Consider the following 17,319-nt stretch of genomic DNA (forward strand, 5'->3'; position numbering starts at 1 on the left):
ATGTGAATGAATATGATGTGATGAGATGTGGATATGGGTAGATGTGATGAGATGTGGATATGGGTAGATGCGAGTGGATGAGATCTGATGCGGATAAATGAGGAAAGATGTGATGAGATAGAAAATGATGTGATGAGAATGGGAATACATATGAAATAAATGAGGATTGATGTGGAACAATGTGGAAAGACGAGAGTTCGTTATAGAAATTGTATTTATGACCCGTTTTTAAATGATTGTTTTATGTCAAGAATGCTGGGGAAGCATTTTGACCATCTTGTGAATGAGGTTGTTGAGACCTAACTGATAAAGTTGCAACAGCTGCTGACGGAGAGTCAACGAAGGACGTCTCGCATAGAAAGGTCGGCCGAGGTCTTGACCAGCCTCGGTTCGATTTAAATGGTGAGCTTCCGGTACGGTGGATGAGGGACTAAGGAAGTGGCCTATGAGTGAAGCGCTAGATGACCTGCTGCGAAGGATCCTAGAGGGTGCTAACCATACGGTGCTCGGGCTCTGGGTCACCAAAGATACCCACACGTACGTCGTGGAAGATATTGGAACAAGGAGTAAGAGTTGTTTTCTGAATTCGGACATGAATCTGGTTGATTGACCTTGCTGGTCCTCAACGGATGAGTCCATGGCTCTTTTATATGGATCTGTTGGTTGATCTTGCTATCTTCAAAACAGAGATTCTATTTTGATTTTTATAAGTGAATATATTGCCGGGTACTATGAGCTAGGAACTATCGAAAAGGCCCCTGAGTGGATAGGTGGTGAGTTTTCTGGTTGCCAAATGATGCCATAGGTACACCGATGAAGGAAAAATTAGAAATTAGGATTCAATCGGATATTTTGGAGGATTATGATCAGTGTGATACTTTAATTTCATTAAATGATTGTTTTAAAGACAGCTAAATCTATGAAAAAGGCAATTTCATATCAGGTGTGTAAGTGGTGTGACTAGTTTTAAGTTTGCATGAATATCCAGCTGTGGGCCTGGGAAATCTTTTCCCTAGTACCTGGGACAAAACCTAACCAAATTCTTAAATGGATCCCATCACTATAGTGGTTGGGCGGTTGGCTAACCCACGGGACTGGATGGGGTTAGGCTGGACTGATGGATCCTTAAAATGGATCCCATCACTATAGTGGTTGGGCGGTTGGCTAACCCACGGGACTGGATGTGGGGTTAGGCTGGACTGATGGATCCTTAAAATGAGACTCAATTCTGTTATGGTACGATAGATGAAGTAAATCTCGGATAAAAATTGTTCTATGGAAAAGAATCAACGGCTATGCCTCTCAATGAGAAAAAAAGCGTTGGTCTCTATGATCCACGTCGTGACGTGTGCGGTCTAGCCGGGAACACACTGGGTGTCTGGCTGTGAGAGTATGTGGTTGAACTTCAAGGGGCACCACATTTATATAAACATCATCACAATAAAAACCATGAGCAAAGAGGACTCATAATCCCATAAACACCTTAAACCATAGCCAACAGGCTCACAGAAACCTGTCACCTTTACTATTCACAGGCTTCCTAAAAGACATAGATGATCATGGTCTTCCTCAGCAACATACTTCCAGATGACGTGAAAAGATAAGGACAATTGACACTGTGTAAGCCACCCTTAGGAGGTCCACAAACACAACCAATCTTCCTCTACTAAATTTGTCCATGATTACATCCAGCTCCCTGGACTACTCCACCTGCAGATTTAAGTGGAAAGCTGCTGCTAGTAACGGAATGCACATAAGATGGATTATTCAACTTCTCCTTCTGCAAGTTACCTGAAACTAGACCACCAACACTTCTTCCAAGTTTGCTGGCAACATTTAAAGCAGCAAGTGCAGTTATTTTTCCTGTATGACCTCTCAAAACATCTGGACCCCGGCTGGCAGACTGCACTGCCTTTTTCCATTTTGGTGCACCTGGATGGCCTTCCAAGTTCCAAACCCTCACCTTGAAGTCTGCAGATCCTTGCACAAAGGGAGCCTACGGAAGGAACAAGTATCTGCCACCCAGTCTGTTACATTGGCAGGAGCCAATGCATCAATAATGATAGGGTACTAATGATTTCACATCTTTATCATAAGCAGCTGCACTGATTGCTCCCTCATGGCATCTTGAAATCTTTACTATAGAATCTCCTGGTTTAGCACTATCAAATATACAAATACATTTATCAAATCCAGTTGTGAAGACATTCCCAAGGTCTGATGTACATATGCTTTGTATTACATCCTTATGGGTGTACAAAACAGTGTGATGAAGCAAAAATTTGGCGATCCCAATTCTCTGGTTCTGCGAGTCAGATTTGATGTACATGCTCGACGATGATCTCACACAACAGAAAAGTTGCACTACACCTCGTCCTCCTGCTAACAAGTGCTTGCCTTTGGCATCCCATGCTAGACAGTTGACAGGTCCTCCAAATTCTACCATCTGCAAACAACAGCTTGCCCTTGTCCGACCAGACGAGAATGTTTCCATCGAGAACAGGACTCAGACTTTCGCCACTTCATCCATCAGAGGATCCAGAGGCTATACAGCTAACAGGCCACCAAGAGATCATCAAAGGTGCTACCATGGAATCTGAGACCCAAAAGCCCTTAATAGGAGCGTTCCCTGAGTTTCTCGATGTCTACTTCAGTCAGATCAGTGGCCTAGACTTCATAATGGATTTCCAGCTCCCGCTTGAAACGATCCTTTGAACTAGCATACAGCATCTTGGTCCTCACATGGGACACATCAGGAGACCAGGCGATGAAGAAGATCTTGCTCTTCTGGCAGTTATCTTCTGTAACGAAGTCGAAGTCGTAAACGGCATATCTGCAATCCTTCTCGGGAAGAGAGATTATATACAGAGAAAGGCCCCTTCCCCGAGGCCCCCCCCATCCACACACAGCTACTCTCTGTACATTCTACAGAGAGCCCTCCGGTTCCCACCGAAAAGCTCCCTCCTTCTCCAATATATTTTCTCAGAATAGCACGCCTCCTGGATATCCAAAATTTCCCGCAGATAAGGCGGGGATTTCCTCTTTTGCAGCAAAATTTCTGGGTTTTCCCATTTTGGAATTACACGCCCTCCATTTTCCTTGTATTTTTCAAAGAGTTGATAAGCATCAACACTTAAGGCTCTTTACACCTCATTCTTCCCAAGGGGCTGTTCCCACACAAAGCATCCCAAGCTCGACAACATTGTATAGTCTCCCTTCTGACAGCTTGTTTAGGGTCATCCAGTGCATCCATAAAGCTCGTAAAACCCGACTCTCCGAAGAGGAAATACACGTGCATATGGTAGCCCTACAACTGCACCTGGATTTGTATTTTATGGCCTCACTTCCATGGTTTCACACCATAGACGTGCCATAGCACGACATCCACCCCCTCTAAACCTGCACATCCTCCGGTATGTGCCACCAAGTTGCTATGTAGGCTAATCTTCTTCAAATCTATACTGATTTGAATGTCACCCTCATCTTCATCAAATTTTGACACGTTATCTTCAGCTTCTTCATCCTCTGAACCCACATTCTCATCCAAATCATTCTCTAGATCAGCCTCCCTTTTCTTGGCTTCTTCCAACTTCTTTCGTAGCTCTATTTCTGTTTGCTTCTTGTCAAAGACCTTCACTGCGGCCTTGATACTCTCACACTTGCCATACATACTGATAAGGGAAGTCTGTAATGCTACATCATGCTCAAACCCACTATCAACCATTCTAGCATGGATCCTTTTGCCATCTTCTAGAGCTGCTGGAGAGGAACATGCAGCAAGAATTGTACTGCAGGTGCGCTTATCTGAATATATCCCTTCAGCAAGCATTTGTTGATATAACTGAATGGCTTCCTCTGCATGCCCAACTTGTGCATATGCTGCAATTATGGCAGTCCAAGACACAACATTCCGCAGGGGCACTCTGTCAAACACCTCCTGTGCATCTTCAAGACTTCCACATTTCGTATACATATTGATAAGGGCAATCCCAACCACTGCATCTAACTCAAAGCCACATTTCTAGAGCTGCTGTTCTGCCACATGCTTTCAGAATGCTTACTAAGGTCACAGTATTTGGTAAGAAACCTTGCTCTTGCATTTGCGCATACAGTGAAAAAGCCATTTCACTTTCCCCGCGCTCAGCATTCCCAGTCTTTACCATCTGTGTATTCTCAAACATGTACACATCAGCATAGATGTTTGACAATAAGATAAATGTTGTAGCATGTGTTTCATTCATGCTCACCGCACGACCAAATGCTTGTGTACCAAGCTCTAAATTACCCCACTTTTGACAAGAAGATAACAAGGTGTTCCATACCGCAAGATCAAGTTGAAAAGGCACCTTCTCTAACATTACAACAGCCTCATCAAGTTGGCCTGCGCGACAGAGAAGATCAACCATGCAAGTATAGTGCTGAATAGTTGCATAAATGTGATGATTGTTGATCATATCCTCAAAACACTTCTGGCCCTTGTCCTTAAGACCTGCATGGCTGCATGCTGCAAGAACACTAAGAAATGTGACTTCATTTGGTTGAATGCCTTCCTTCATCATTCTTTCAAACAGATGAAATACAAGCTCAGTCTCTCCTTGGCAGGCACACCCTGCAATCAATGCATTCCATCTCACAAGGTCCCTTGTACATATTGCATTGAACAGCCTATGAGCATCCACCATGCTTCCACATTTGCCATACATGTCAATAAGTGCAGTTCTCAACATTGTATCAGAAGCTTCAAGCCCATTAGTTACGCAACTTTGAGCATGGACCTAGCTTGCCTTGGGAAAGGGCAGCTATACTTGAACATGCATTCAAGGCACTGATAAGAGTAACATTATTGGGCATTTGCCTCTCCTGTTGCATTTTGTTCAAAAAGTTCTGCTTGTCCATGTCCATGATCTCCATACCCTGCGATCAGTGCTGTCCATGAGACCACATCTCTAACCAAAAGCCCATCAAACACCTCCTGTGCTTCCACAAGCAGGCCACATTTGGCATACATGTCCAACAAGGTACTACCAACAAAAGTTTCTGATTCAAAACCCTCTTTTGCAATCTCAGCATGTACTTCTTGTCCCCTTTCTAGAGATCCTGTCCGGCTGCAAATTTTCAAACTGCCAACAAATGTGACAGCATTTGGGAGCACGCCCTCCATTTGCATCTGTTCCAAGCAGTGTAATGCTTCTCCATCAAGTCCACAGTCAGCATACCCCGAACTCAAAACAGTCCACGCAACTACATCTCGTGCTTCTAGCTCATCAAACACTTCATGCGCCTCAGCAAGTAAGCCACATTTTGAATACATCTCAACCAAACTATTGCCAACAAAAGTGTCTGATTCCAATCCCTCTCTGACAAGACCAGCATGTACTTCTTGGCCCTGTTTAACCCATTTCAGCCTAGCACAAGCTTTTAATAATGCCTGAAGAACATACTTGTTAAGTTGAGCACAATTGTGTTGCATTTGATGGAACAGTTCAAAGGCATGCTGATACTCTCTGCATTCAAGATAGCCTTCCAGAAGAGAAGGCCAAAACACCCTTTCTGTTGTGCAAATCTACGAAAGACCTGCTCCGCATCCAGAGTTCTTCCGCATTCCACAAACATTGGGATAAGGTGATTTCTTAGTAGCCTATGAGCTTCCAGCCCATTGTAACACACGTGTAGATGAACACACTTTGCACATGAAGAATCTCTCCTTTTTCTGCATTTCTGCAAGATGGATGTTAAGCTTTCCACCGATGGCAGTTGCGCCATCTGCTCCAAAGAAGCCAATGTCTACTCTAAACTCAAAGTCTCCCAACCCTTGGCCTCTTGCACTTGTGCATCCATTTGCACTCTAGGAGTGGATCTAGATCCAAATGCTTGTGCATGGTTTGCTGGCTCCTCCTGAAAAGCAGAACTCGACCACGCTGGACCAGCACATATTTTCCCCCTTCCACCGATGCCCTGTACTGCTTCAAATCACCATGAACTTCTTTTCAAAGACTCTAACTGGTTGCAGCCATTAACTGGCACATAGTTTATTCATGTATTACAAATGAGCATTCCATGTGTACATATAATGCCATCATATATGGCTTCCCTGAACAACGAGTAAAGCTTTAATCTCCATGTTCATTCACTCAATTCTACAGCATTCTGCATTGGCATTCCTTTTATCCTTCTGATGTTTTGAGCTTTCTCTATGTCGAACCATTCATTCAGATTATCATTGCATACATTTAGCCCTTTTTTTCAAAGAGTTTCTTTCAGATATTCCGACAATTAGAGTACAAAGAAGTTTCCACCTTTCCGGCATTCATAAGTTCTTGAGCATTCTAACTGTTTTGCAACTTGTAGGGAAGACCTCAAGTCAATACAAGCTCCTCACCTTCCTCAGCTATCAAAAAGGTCGAGTGTCGTAAGCCCTTGAGACAAAGGGTTAGCTTCAAGTCACTACAAGCTCCTCTCTATCCTTGGTTATTGGAATAGATGAGTGTCATAGGCCCTTGAAGTGGCAGGAATGGATCAAGTCATTGCAAGCTCCTCTCCTTCCTCAGCTGTCGAGAAGGATGAGTGTCACAAGCCCTTGTTGCCCATTCTACAGTCCTAAGAGAGAACTACAAGTCTATACAAGCTCCTTGTCACCCCCTTCTCTTGAGGTGAGCAAGTGTCATAAGCCCTTGTAATCCTTCTTCTTCCCTAATCCACCCGGGTCAAATGGTACCAATAAATCATACAGGCTCTGCTGCCTGTACCCTTAAGGAATACCCTCTAGATCATAGGCCATCAAGGTTTTCTGCCTCATACATATGCTGAAATCATCACATACATAGTTCACGGGGATTTCACCACACTCTCACCCCAGCAATTTCACGTCGGGTTCACCAAAGCTGTCGTGACGTGTGCGGTCTAGCCGGGAACACACTGGGTGTCTGGCTGTGAGAGTATGTGGTTGAACTTCAAGGGGCACCACATTTATATAAACATCATCACAATAAAAACCATGAGCAAAGAGAACTCATAATCCCATAAACACCTTAAACCATAGCCAACAGGCTCACAGAAACCTGTCACCTTTACTATTCACAGGCTTCCTAAAAGACATAGATGATCATGGTCTTCCTCAGCAACATACTTCCAGATGACGTGAAAAGATAAGGACAATTGACACTGTGTAAGCCACCCTTAGGAGGTCCACAAACACAACCAATCTTCCTCTACTAAATTTGTCCATGATTACATCCAGCTCCCTGGACTACTCCACCTGCAGATTTAAGTGGAAAGCTACTGCTAGTAACGGAATGCACATAAGATGGATTATTCAACTTCTCCTTCTGCAAGTTACCTGAAACTAGACCACCAACACTTCTTCCAAGTTTGCTGGCAACATTTAAAGCAGCAAGTGCAGTTATTTTTCCTGTATGACCTCTCAAAACATCTGGACCCCGGCTGGCAGACTGCACTGCCTTTTTCCATTTTGGTGCACCTGGATGGCCTTCCAAGTTCCAAACCCTCACCTTGAAGTCTGCAGATCCTTGCACAAAGGGAGCCTACGGAAGGAACAAGTATCTGCCACCCAGTCTGTTACATTGGCAGGAGCCAATGCATCAATAATGATAGGGTACTAATGATTTCACATCTTTATCATAAGCAGCTGCACTGATTGCTCCCTCATGGCATCTTGAAATCTTTACTATAGAATCTCCTGGTTTAGCACTATCAAATATACAAATACATTTATCAAATCCAGTTGTGAAGACATTCCCAAGGTCTGATGTACATATGCTTTGTATTACATCCTTATGGGTGTACAAAACAGTGTGATGAAGCAAAAATTTGGCGATCCCAATTCTCTGGTTCTGCGAGTCAGATTTGATGTACATGCTCGACGATGATCTCACACAACAGAAAAGTTGCACTACACCTCGTCCTCCTGCTAACAAGTGCTTGCCTTTGGCATCCCATGCTAGACAGTTGACAGGTCCTCCAAATTCTACCATCTGCAACAACAGCTTGCCCTTGTCCGACCAGACGAGAATGTTTCCATCGAGAACAGGACTCAGACTTTCGCCACTTCATCCATCAGAGGATCTAGAGGCTATACAGCTAACAGGCCACCAAGAGATCATCAAAGGTGCTACCATGGAATCTGAGACCCAAAAGCCCTTAATAGGAGCGTTCCCTGAGTTTCTCGATGTCTACTTCAGTCAGATCAGTGGCCTGGACTTCATAATGGATTTCCAGCTCCCGCTTGAAACGATCCTTTGAACTAGCATACAGCATCTTGGTCCTCACACGGGACACATCAGGAGACCAGGCGATGAAGAAGATCTTGCTCTTCTGGCAGTTATCTTCTGTAACGAAGTCGAAGTCGTAAACGGCATATCTGCAATCCTTCTCGGGAAGAGAGATTATATACAGAGAAAGGCCCCTTCCCCGAGGCCCCCCCCATCCACACACAGCTACTCTCTGTACATTCTACAGAGAGCCCTCCGGTTCCCACCGAAAAGCTCCCTCCTTCTCCAATATATTTTCTCAGAATAGCACGCCTCCTGGATATCCAGAATTTCCCGCAGATAAGGCGGGGATTTCCTCTTTTGCAGCAAAATTTCTGGGTTTTCCCATTTTGGAATTACACGCCCTCCATTTTCCTTGTATTTTTCAAAGAGTTGATAAGCATCAACACTTAAGGCTCTTTACACCTCATTCTTCCCAAGGGGCTGTTCCCACACAAAGCATCCCAAGCTCGACAACATTGTATAGTCTCCCTTCTGACAGCTTGTTTAGGGTCATCCAGTGCATCCATAAAGCTCGTAAAACCCGACTCTCCGAAGAGGAAATACACGTGCATATGGTAGCCCTACAACTGCACCTAGATTTGTATTTTATGGCCTCACTTCCATGGTTTCACACCATAGACGTGCCATAGCACGACAACGTGCAAGTCTTTTCCTTGATCTGACTATGGGACTTACGGGTTCAGTCAGATTAGTTCTGTTAGTTAAGGCTCTTGACTACGTTAGAGTAGAAATATCCTGGAGGAATCGCCCGTGCTTTCCGGGAGAGGGAAGTTTTTCCAGGTTTAATTTTGGAAGAACCGAGGGATTAGTCTCTTGTCTGAATATACGTGGGTGAGGCCCCGAGTGAGAGACCCTACACCGCGCAAGAAGTGCTGCTCCCACTGCTAGCACCCCTGAATTCGTTGCGCGGTGGGGACAGGGATCTTTCACTGGTATCAAAGCAATTTGGCTAAATTGGACCAACTGAGAAACCAGCAATGTCAAAAATTTATGAAGTAGCAGTAAAAGGTTGTATTTGTGTGATGAAATTCATGCAAATTGATATTCAGAATGAAGATTCATAAATAGATAATTGGGTCTTCAAATGGAAGTACCACAATTGTATGGAATCCCTGACTTGCTTGAGGCCTAGACAGTAGCTCTTTCTGGCAGTATATACGAGTAAATATAAGACCTTGAAATTATAAGCAAAAATGCTATCCAAATGATGAATTCGAATGTGGTTAATATGATTTTAAAATTTTGGTTGAGAACTGATGAGTTGATTTGGATTCTAATTGAAAAATGATGATTCCTAAATTTTGGTTGAAAAGCGATAAGCTGAGCAAAACCATAATGAGGATGAATGGGATGAGTCCCTATGATGATGTTCATAAAATAACTGGAATGACGATAATGACTTCATCAAATCACTATAAGATTAGTGGATTATGCTGATAAATTGCCACTATTAACACTTGACCCAGTGGATCAAGTTAAGGGATGACAAATTAAAAACCTGTATAATTGAAATTCCCATGGAGGAATGTTCAAATGGAAATTTTGGTCTACTGGACCATTATTGTGTTAAGGATATGAATGATATGATCTGAATGCATTGTTATCTGAAGATTAGTTCTATATAAGGAATCTTTATTCCAGGATTCTGTTGGGTTCACCACCAGACTATAAGGAACCCCAGAATCAGTTGGATCTTAAGGGAAAGAGTTGTCCTCTAGTTTGCGAGATGAGGACATCTCGCGTTTTTTAAGTGGGATAGGATGTGAGATTCCTCCCTCCAGCTTTTGAGGTGTGCAGGTGTAAGAACCTCCCCTTGTGATCTTATAATTATTCCCCTCTCTGAAATAAAAGAAAGATTCTGTTTTATTCTATTTTGGCTTGGAGAGAGAAAATGTCTGCAGAGAGATAATTCAAAATTGAGATATTTTTTGATATAAAAATATTTCTAGTGTCTAAAATGGTTTCCCCTGAAATAGAAATTCAAAACAAACTTTCCAATGTGCAATTGGAATTAATTGAAAATAGGTATAAAGGACCTTAGCCTAAGGGTCTAGATTTTCAGAAATTTTTGGATTATGGTCCAATTAAGGTTCCTATGGACCAATAAGATTAATCCAGATGTAGGGAGGAGATAAATTGAAGAATAAAAGAAAAACTCCCCAAAAATGAGTAAATGCTCACATAAGATGAAGAGTGGACTAAGGACCAAGGACCAAAGAAAAGAATTAAAAAATTGAATTTTGACACCTTAGTGTGGGGATCTCCCCTCATGAGATGAGGACATCTCGCGTTTTTTAAGTGGGGTAGGATGTAAGATTCCTCCCTCTAGCTCTGCAGGTGTAAGAACCTCCCCTTCTGATCTTATAATTATTCCCCTCTCTGAAATAAAAGAAAGATTCTGTTTTATCCTGTTTTGGCCTGGAGAGAGAAAATATCTAGAGGGAGGTAATTCAAAATTCAGATATTTTTGGATATAAAAATCCTCCTAGTGTCTAAACTGGTTTCTCCTGAAACAAAAATTCAAAACAAACTTTCCAATGTGCAATTGGACTTAATTGAAAATAGGTATAAAGAACCTTAGCCTAAGAGTCTAGATTTTCAGAACTTTTTGGATTATGGTCCAATTAAGGTTTCTATGGACCAATAAGATTAATCCAAATGTGGGGAGGAGATAAATTGAAGAATAAAAGAAAAACCCTCCAAAAATGAGTAAATGCTCACATAAGATGAAGAGTGGACTAAGGACCAAAGAAAAGAATTAAAAAACTGAATTTTGACACCTCAGTGTGGGGATCTCTCCTCATGAAGTAGGCGCCTTTTTCTCATCAGTACCCCCAATTTCTAATCAATAAAAATGAGATATTTTTATCTCTCCTCTCTCCTGTTTCAAAACTAGATCCAAAAAATAAGTTGAACTGATCAAAAATGGTCAAAACTTGACCAAACTGATCTGGAAAATTCTAGAATCACTTTGCTTGGTTAGAGGCTCACTTTTTCCTATAAATAGAAGCCTCCTCCTTTGTAAAATCTTAATGGTGTTTATGCACTGTTACTCTACTCTTGTCCTACATTGAATTTTTTAACAATTCAATTGTTTTTGGCCTTATCCTCTCCAAAGTGAATTGGTGGCCACTATTGCTTCAAACAATAGTAGAACCCTCAATCTCTCAAGCCAAAGGAGAGCTTACAAGCTCCATGTAAGCTAATTTTCTTACTTTGTTTACGAATTTTAATGAAAAATCTATGGTTTTCTTGATTTTTCTGTTTTGCAAATGATTGAATTAAATTCAAATGCTATGCCTTTGATGAAAAGGCCACCCCCTTCTCTTCTTTACCTTCCAACCTTTCTTAATCCTAGAAAGATTAACTAAGTGATTAATTAAACTCTTCTTATTGTTTACCCTCTTGAATTTAGAAAATTGTGTGGATTAGAGTTTAAATTGGGTTAATTAAGTGAAATGAAGAAAGATAAAAATGAGAAATGGTCAGCCATACAAAGGAGGTTATGGCAAAATTTTCCAGAATTTTGTGAAAAAGAAAGTTTATTTTTATGTTATTCCAAAAGAGTAATTCCCACCATTTTTGCATCTAAAAGAAATATTCTAATTACTCCATGTACATATTCACCTATGAATATGCATGGATATCACTGATATTAATTATTAAATTTGATTTTTATGCATAGAAAGATGCATAAAGGAATTTTTTTAATTACAAAGTGTTATTCTTATTAAATTTCATTTCTATGCATAGAAAGATGCATGAAGGAAAATTTTTTCTTACAAAGTATTATTCTTATTAAATTTGATTTCTATGCATAGAAAGATGCATAAAAGAATTTTTTTAATTACAAATATGTTATTCTTATTAAATTTGATTTCTATGCATAGAAAGATGCATAAAGGAAAACTTTATTATTATAAAAGTGTTATTCTTATTAAATTTAATTTTTATGTATAGAAAGATGAATAAAGGATTTTTTTTAATTATAAAAGAATTATTCTTATAAAAATTAATTTTTATGCATAAAGAAATTCTTTTTATTTTAAAAGTGTTATTCCTATTAGAATTGATTTTATGCATAAATAAATGCATAAAAGGATTTTTTAATAAAAGTGTTATCCCCATTGAAGTTGATTTTCATGCATAAATAGATGCATAAAGAATTTTTATATCAAAATTAGAATTCTCTTAAATTCCATGTTTAAATTCTATGAGTATTTGATAAATGAATAATTAAATACTCTAAGAGAGAAATTTCTATCATTTTATATTCACAGAGATTGTAAAAGGAAAATTCAAAAAATCTATCGAGATCAAAATATTCAGATAAATGATTAATTTATTCCTCATTAGAACTCGTAACTATTTTAGAAATCAGTTAAGTGAATATTCAAAGAAATAAATTTAGTAAAATAGTAACTGAATTACCAAACATTTTCAAGAAAGATAGTTCAAGAAAAATCTTATCGGACTCGAACCTTAAATCAAACTATGACCAAGACCAAACTCTTTCGTCAGTATCGAGGTGTGACCAATTTAGAAAAATACACTAAAACTCCTGCCAAATCTAAAACTAAGTTTGAGACCCTTCGAATTGATTTGTGGATCAAGGTTCCTACCGAGGTCTTGACCAACCTCGATATGGTTGAAAAATAGTGTGCTTCCGGTATGATGGGCGAGGGCCGATAAAGCAGTCCCTGAGTGAATAGATGTGATGAGATGTGATGTGAATAGATGTGATGAGATGTGATGTGAATTAGATAGATGTGAATGAATGGATGAGATGTAATGTGATGTGAATCGGGATGTGAATGAATGAGGTGATGTCATGGGAATCGGGATGTAACTGAATGATATGTGATAAAAATGGATGTGAATGTGTATGTGAAAATGGATGTGAATGTGTATGTGAAAAATGGATATGAATGTGTATGTGAAGAATGGATGTGAATGTTTATGTGAAGAATGGATGTGGATGTGTATGTGAAGAATGGATGTGGATGATTATGTGAAAGAATGGATGTGGATGTATGTGAAAGAATGGATGTGAATGTGTATGTGAAAGAATGTGATGTGATGTAAAGAGATGTGATGTGACATGAATATGATGTGAAGTGATAGATATGAATGTATGGATAGATGTGGGTAGTCGTACATGTGAACGATTGGATGGATGTGGATGAATGAGATGAGATGTGTATGAATGAGATATGATGTGGATAGAAGTGATGTGATATAATGTGGATAGAATGTATGTGATGGGATGGTGATGAGAATGAATGTGATGGATATTAATGAATGTGATGTGATGGATGTAAATGGATGTGATGTAAATGAATGTGATGGACGTGATGTGATGTGATGTGATGTGATGTGATGTGACGTGATGTGATGTGATGTGATGTGATGTGAATCGGGATGTGAATGAATGAGATGTGATGTCATGTGAATTGGGATGTGAATGAATGAGATGTGATGTAAATTGGGATAGATGTGAATGGATGATATGTGATGTGAATGAATATGATGTGGATATGGATAGATGCGAGTGGATGAGATCTGATGCGGATAAATGAGGAAAGATGTGATGAGATGGAAAATGATGTGATGAGAATGGGAATACATATGAAATAAGTGAGAATTAATGTGGAACAATGTGGAAAGACGAGAGTTTGTTATAGAAACTGTATTTATGACCTATTTTTAAATGACTGTTTTATATCAAGAATACTGGGGAAGCATTTTGACTGTCTTGTGAATGAGGTCGTGGATAAAATTGCAACAACTCACGAAGAGTCAATGGAGGATGTCTCATGTAGCAAGGTCGGTTGACCAACCTCGGTTCCCAGCCTCGGTTCGGTTTAAATTGGTGAGTTTCTGGTACGGTGGATGAGGGACTAAGGAAGCGGACTATGAGTGAAGTGCTAGGTGACATGCAAAGGATCCTAGAGGGTGCTAACCATACGGTGCTCGGGCTCTGGGTCGCCAAAGATACCCACACGTACGTCGTGGAAGATATTGGAACAAGGAGTAAGAATTGTTTTCTGAATTCGGGCATGGATCTGGTTGATTGACCTTGCTGGTCCTTAAACGGATGAGTCCATGGCTCTTTTATATGGAATTGTTGGTTGATCTTGCTGATCTTCAATGGAGATTCCATTTTGATTTTTATAAGTGAATATATTGCCGGGTACTATGAGCTAGGAACTATCGAAAAGGCCCCTGAGTGGACAGATGGTGAGCTTTCTGGTTGCCAATGATGCCGTAGGTACACCGATGAAGGAAAAATTAGAAATTAGGATTCAACCAAATATTTTGGAGGATTATGATCAGTGATACTATAATTTCATTAAATGATTGTTTTAAAGACAACTGAATCTATGAAAAAGGCAATTTCATATTGGGTGTGTAAGTGGTGTGATTAGTTTTAAGTTTGCATGAATATCTGGCTAGGAGGCCTGAGAACTCTTTTCCCTGGTACCCGGGACAAAACCTAACCAAATTCTTAAATGCTCCTTCTTGCAATCTTAGAGGTTGTAACACCTGCTAGGTTTTTCCCTTTGTCCACTTGTTTTGCTTATGCTCGTGTCCATGAACCTATCACTGGTCTTAATCCGTGAACTAGCAGTCCATGAAATGTTATTTCATGGATTGATAATCCATGAACTAGAAAGTTTCCATGAACTAGCAGAGTGTCGTTCATGTCGTGAACTAGATGGTGCTTCATGTTGGTGAAGTAGAATATACTTCACGTCATGAACTATTTTGCTGCACTTTCACGAGATAAGTTTTTTGGTGTTTCTTTGTGTTAGATGTGTCAGGATAAGGCACCCTAACTTTAGTAATGCAATCTCAAAATTTTCAGCATTGTACGGAGAGTGTTTCACGTCGTGAAGTAGCAGCCTAAGGTTCACGTTGTGAACTGTTCCTACACTATCACTTGTTTGACAGTTTTGTCGACAGAATGATGTTTAGAGTGTGATTTCCCTATCCAAATGATCCAGAAAGGTTGTGCCTAGAAATTGGAGTGCAATGCAAGTCACCAATCTAATGACTTTGTTTTTGTATTTTTCGTGATTTTTTGGAAAAATAGAACAAAACATGTCACCCTTGATAGCTCATGGTACCAAGATTGGTGACAAAAATAGCAAAATTGAAAGAAAAACCAAGCGTCATGGCTTTCCTCTCTAGGCAACACCAAGTACTCACCCACACTTCCAAACACACGATTTTATAGAGCTACTCTAATTTGTTCTCTTCTACTAAAACCTTATCCACACAAATTTTTCACAATGCACCTTCAAAATGCAAAGGTAATAGTGAGTCTTGCATAATGGGAATTAGAGCTCTAAGAGGATGGAAGAAACAATGGTGTTCCAGCAGGTGATGCCAAAATGTTATGGGCTAATGCACCTCCCAAGAGAGAACTCTACCTATTCGCAAATCGAAAGAAGCAATAGACAATAACTATCATTGGGTACTTACCAATGCTTCGAGCTGACATCCCTTGAGGCTCTCCAAGATCTCTTTGGGAAGCTCCATTCCTCCAAACTCCATCTCCACGCTGTCACCCCATGGAGTCTCTTGCACCACAATGTAAGGCAATCTACGTCTCACTCTCTAACACACATGTATGGGAGAGGAACATGCACTAGACTACAATCTCACTCACTCTCTCTCTCTCTCTCTCTCTCTCTCTCTCTCTCTCTCTCTCTCTCTCTCTCTCTCTCTCTCTCCAAAGCAAGAGCTCTCATAGAACAAAGGGGGGTTATGTTCTTTCATTATGAGAAATTGCCTTATATACAACTGGCCCTTATTCACACTTGGGCAGCCAAAACTTACTAACTAAGGCCTTGGGTGTATCTCATAATGTACAACTTTTATAGTGCCTTTACATAGCACTTATTAATGTCCTCAAATGGAAGAGCATCTTTGTTAATCCAAAGTGGGATTAACACATGGCATGACATCATGGACATGAACATAGACAACATCATAGGGTGAAAGCATAGTTAGGTCGTACCATTTTTCTTCATTTTGAAGGGTTACAGTTTTTGTCATTTTAGTGGGAGGAGGGAAATGAAATTTATAATGTTCAAAATTTGGTCTTGTAATGATTAAAGAGTAGTGCATGTCTTGTACCAAACAAAAGTGTGTGCATGTAGGATTAATGATGTCTTCCTCTCCCTCGAACGAGCCCAATTATTTACCTCGAGGCCTCCTATGTCTGCTGCTCTAAATGTCTCCATCTCTCTCTCCTCAGAGTAGTAGCAGGCCATTGGCCTGCCACAATAGGCCGCCATCACTCAGCATCATGGACATTGAAGCTTGGAAATGTTGCACTCTATGATGCCCAAAGTTGACTGATAGGTGGTGAGTTCTGTTCTCTTTCTCTCTCTCTCTCTTCTTCTCTCTCTCTCTCTCTCTCTCTCTCTCTCTCTCTCTCTCTCTCTCTCTCTCTGAGCTCTACAAATTTTCTATCAGTAGTTACTTGGGCACCATTTCATTGTGATTATAGATCACAAGGCTTGGAGATATTTTCTCAACAAAACCTAGTTGCATGGGCGGGTTGGCAATGGTTGCTCTTATTCCTAGAATGTGAGTTTGAGGTACTAGCGCGTTGAAGAAGAAAGAATCAACTAGAGCTTGGGAATTAGGATTTGTTGACATGTCACACTAAATGAGCTTGATAGAACTTTTTCATTTTGTTTTACTCCTTTATGGTGCAAGACGAAGACACCACAAATGAAATGTGTGCAAAGAAAACCTATTGAACTTATGGATAAAGGAACATTGGCTTTTACAGCTTCTTTGAAAGAGCTTCTTTGAAAGGTAAGATGTTGTAATAATAAGGGGGAATCCTTGTTTCATCCTCCCCAAGTTTACATGTGTCCATCTGGTCATTAACATATGGTTCTTGCATCATTGTACTCAATGCTTACAATCAGCCCTATCATGAATGTTCGTTCGCTATCGTGTTATTTGCAAGGAGTGGTAAGTCGACCTAAAATTTTGAATATCTACT

At 40.3% G+C, this 17,319-nt stretch overlaps 1 protein-coding gene and 1 pseudogene across 1 annotated transcript; both read right to left on the bottom strand.

The window, feature by feature from the left end:
* Positions 1–4,007: 4,007 nt before the first annotated feature.
* Positions 4,008–4,727, bottom strand: LOC147635846 (pentatricopeptide repeat-containing protein At5g15300-like). Its single transcript, XM_086802035.1, has one exon. It carries the CDS (start codon positions 4,725–4,727, stop codon positions 4,008–4,010), a length of 720 nt encoding a protein of 239 aa, XP_086658161.1.
* Positions 4,728–8,092: 3,365 nt separating this feature from the next.
* On the bottom strand, positions 8,093–16,597 carry LOC147635847 (actin-depolymerizing factor pseudogene; annotated as a pseudogene).
* Positions 16,598–17,319: the final 722 nt, after the last annotated feature.

Source organism: Cibotium barometz, chromosome 8 (genome assembly GCF_041138505.1).
Source record: "Cibotium barometz isolate CiBa-2024 chromosome 8, ASM4113850v1, whole genome shotgun sequence".
Lineage (NCBI taxonomy): Eukaryota > Viridiplantae > Streptophyta > Polypodiopsida > Cyatheales > Cibotiaceae > Cibotium > Cibotium barometz.

Bases quoted from the DNA above. Each gene is read 5' to 3' on its own strand.
- LOC147635846 (XM_086802035.1), bottom strand. From the start codon at position 4,727: ATGTTGAGAACTGCACTTATTGACATGTATGGCAAATGTGGAAGCATG.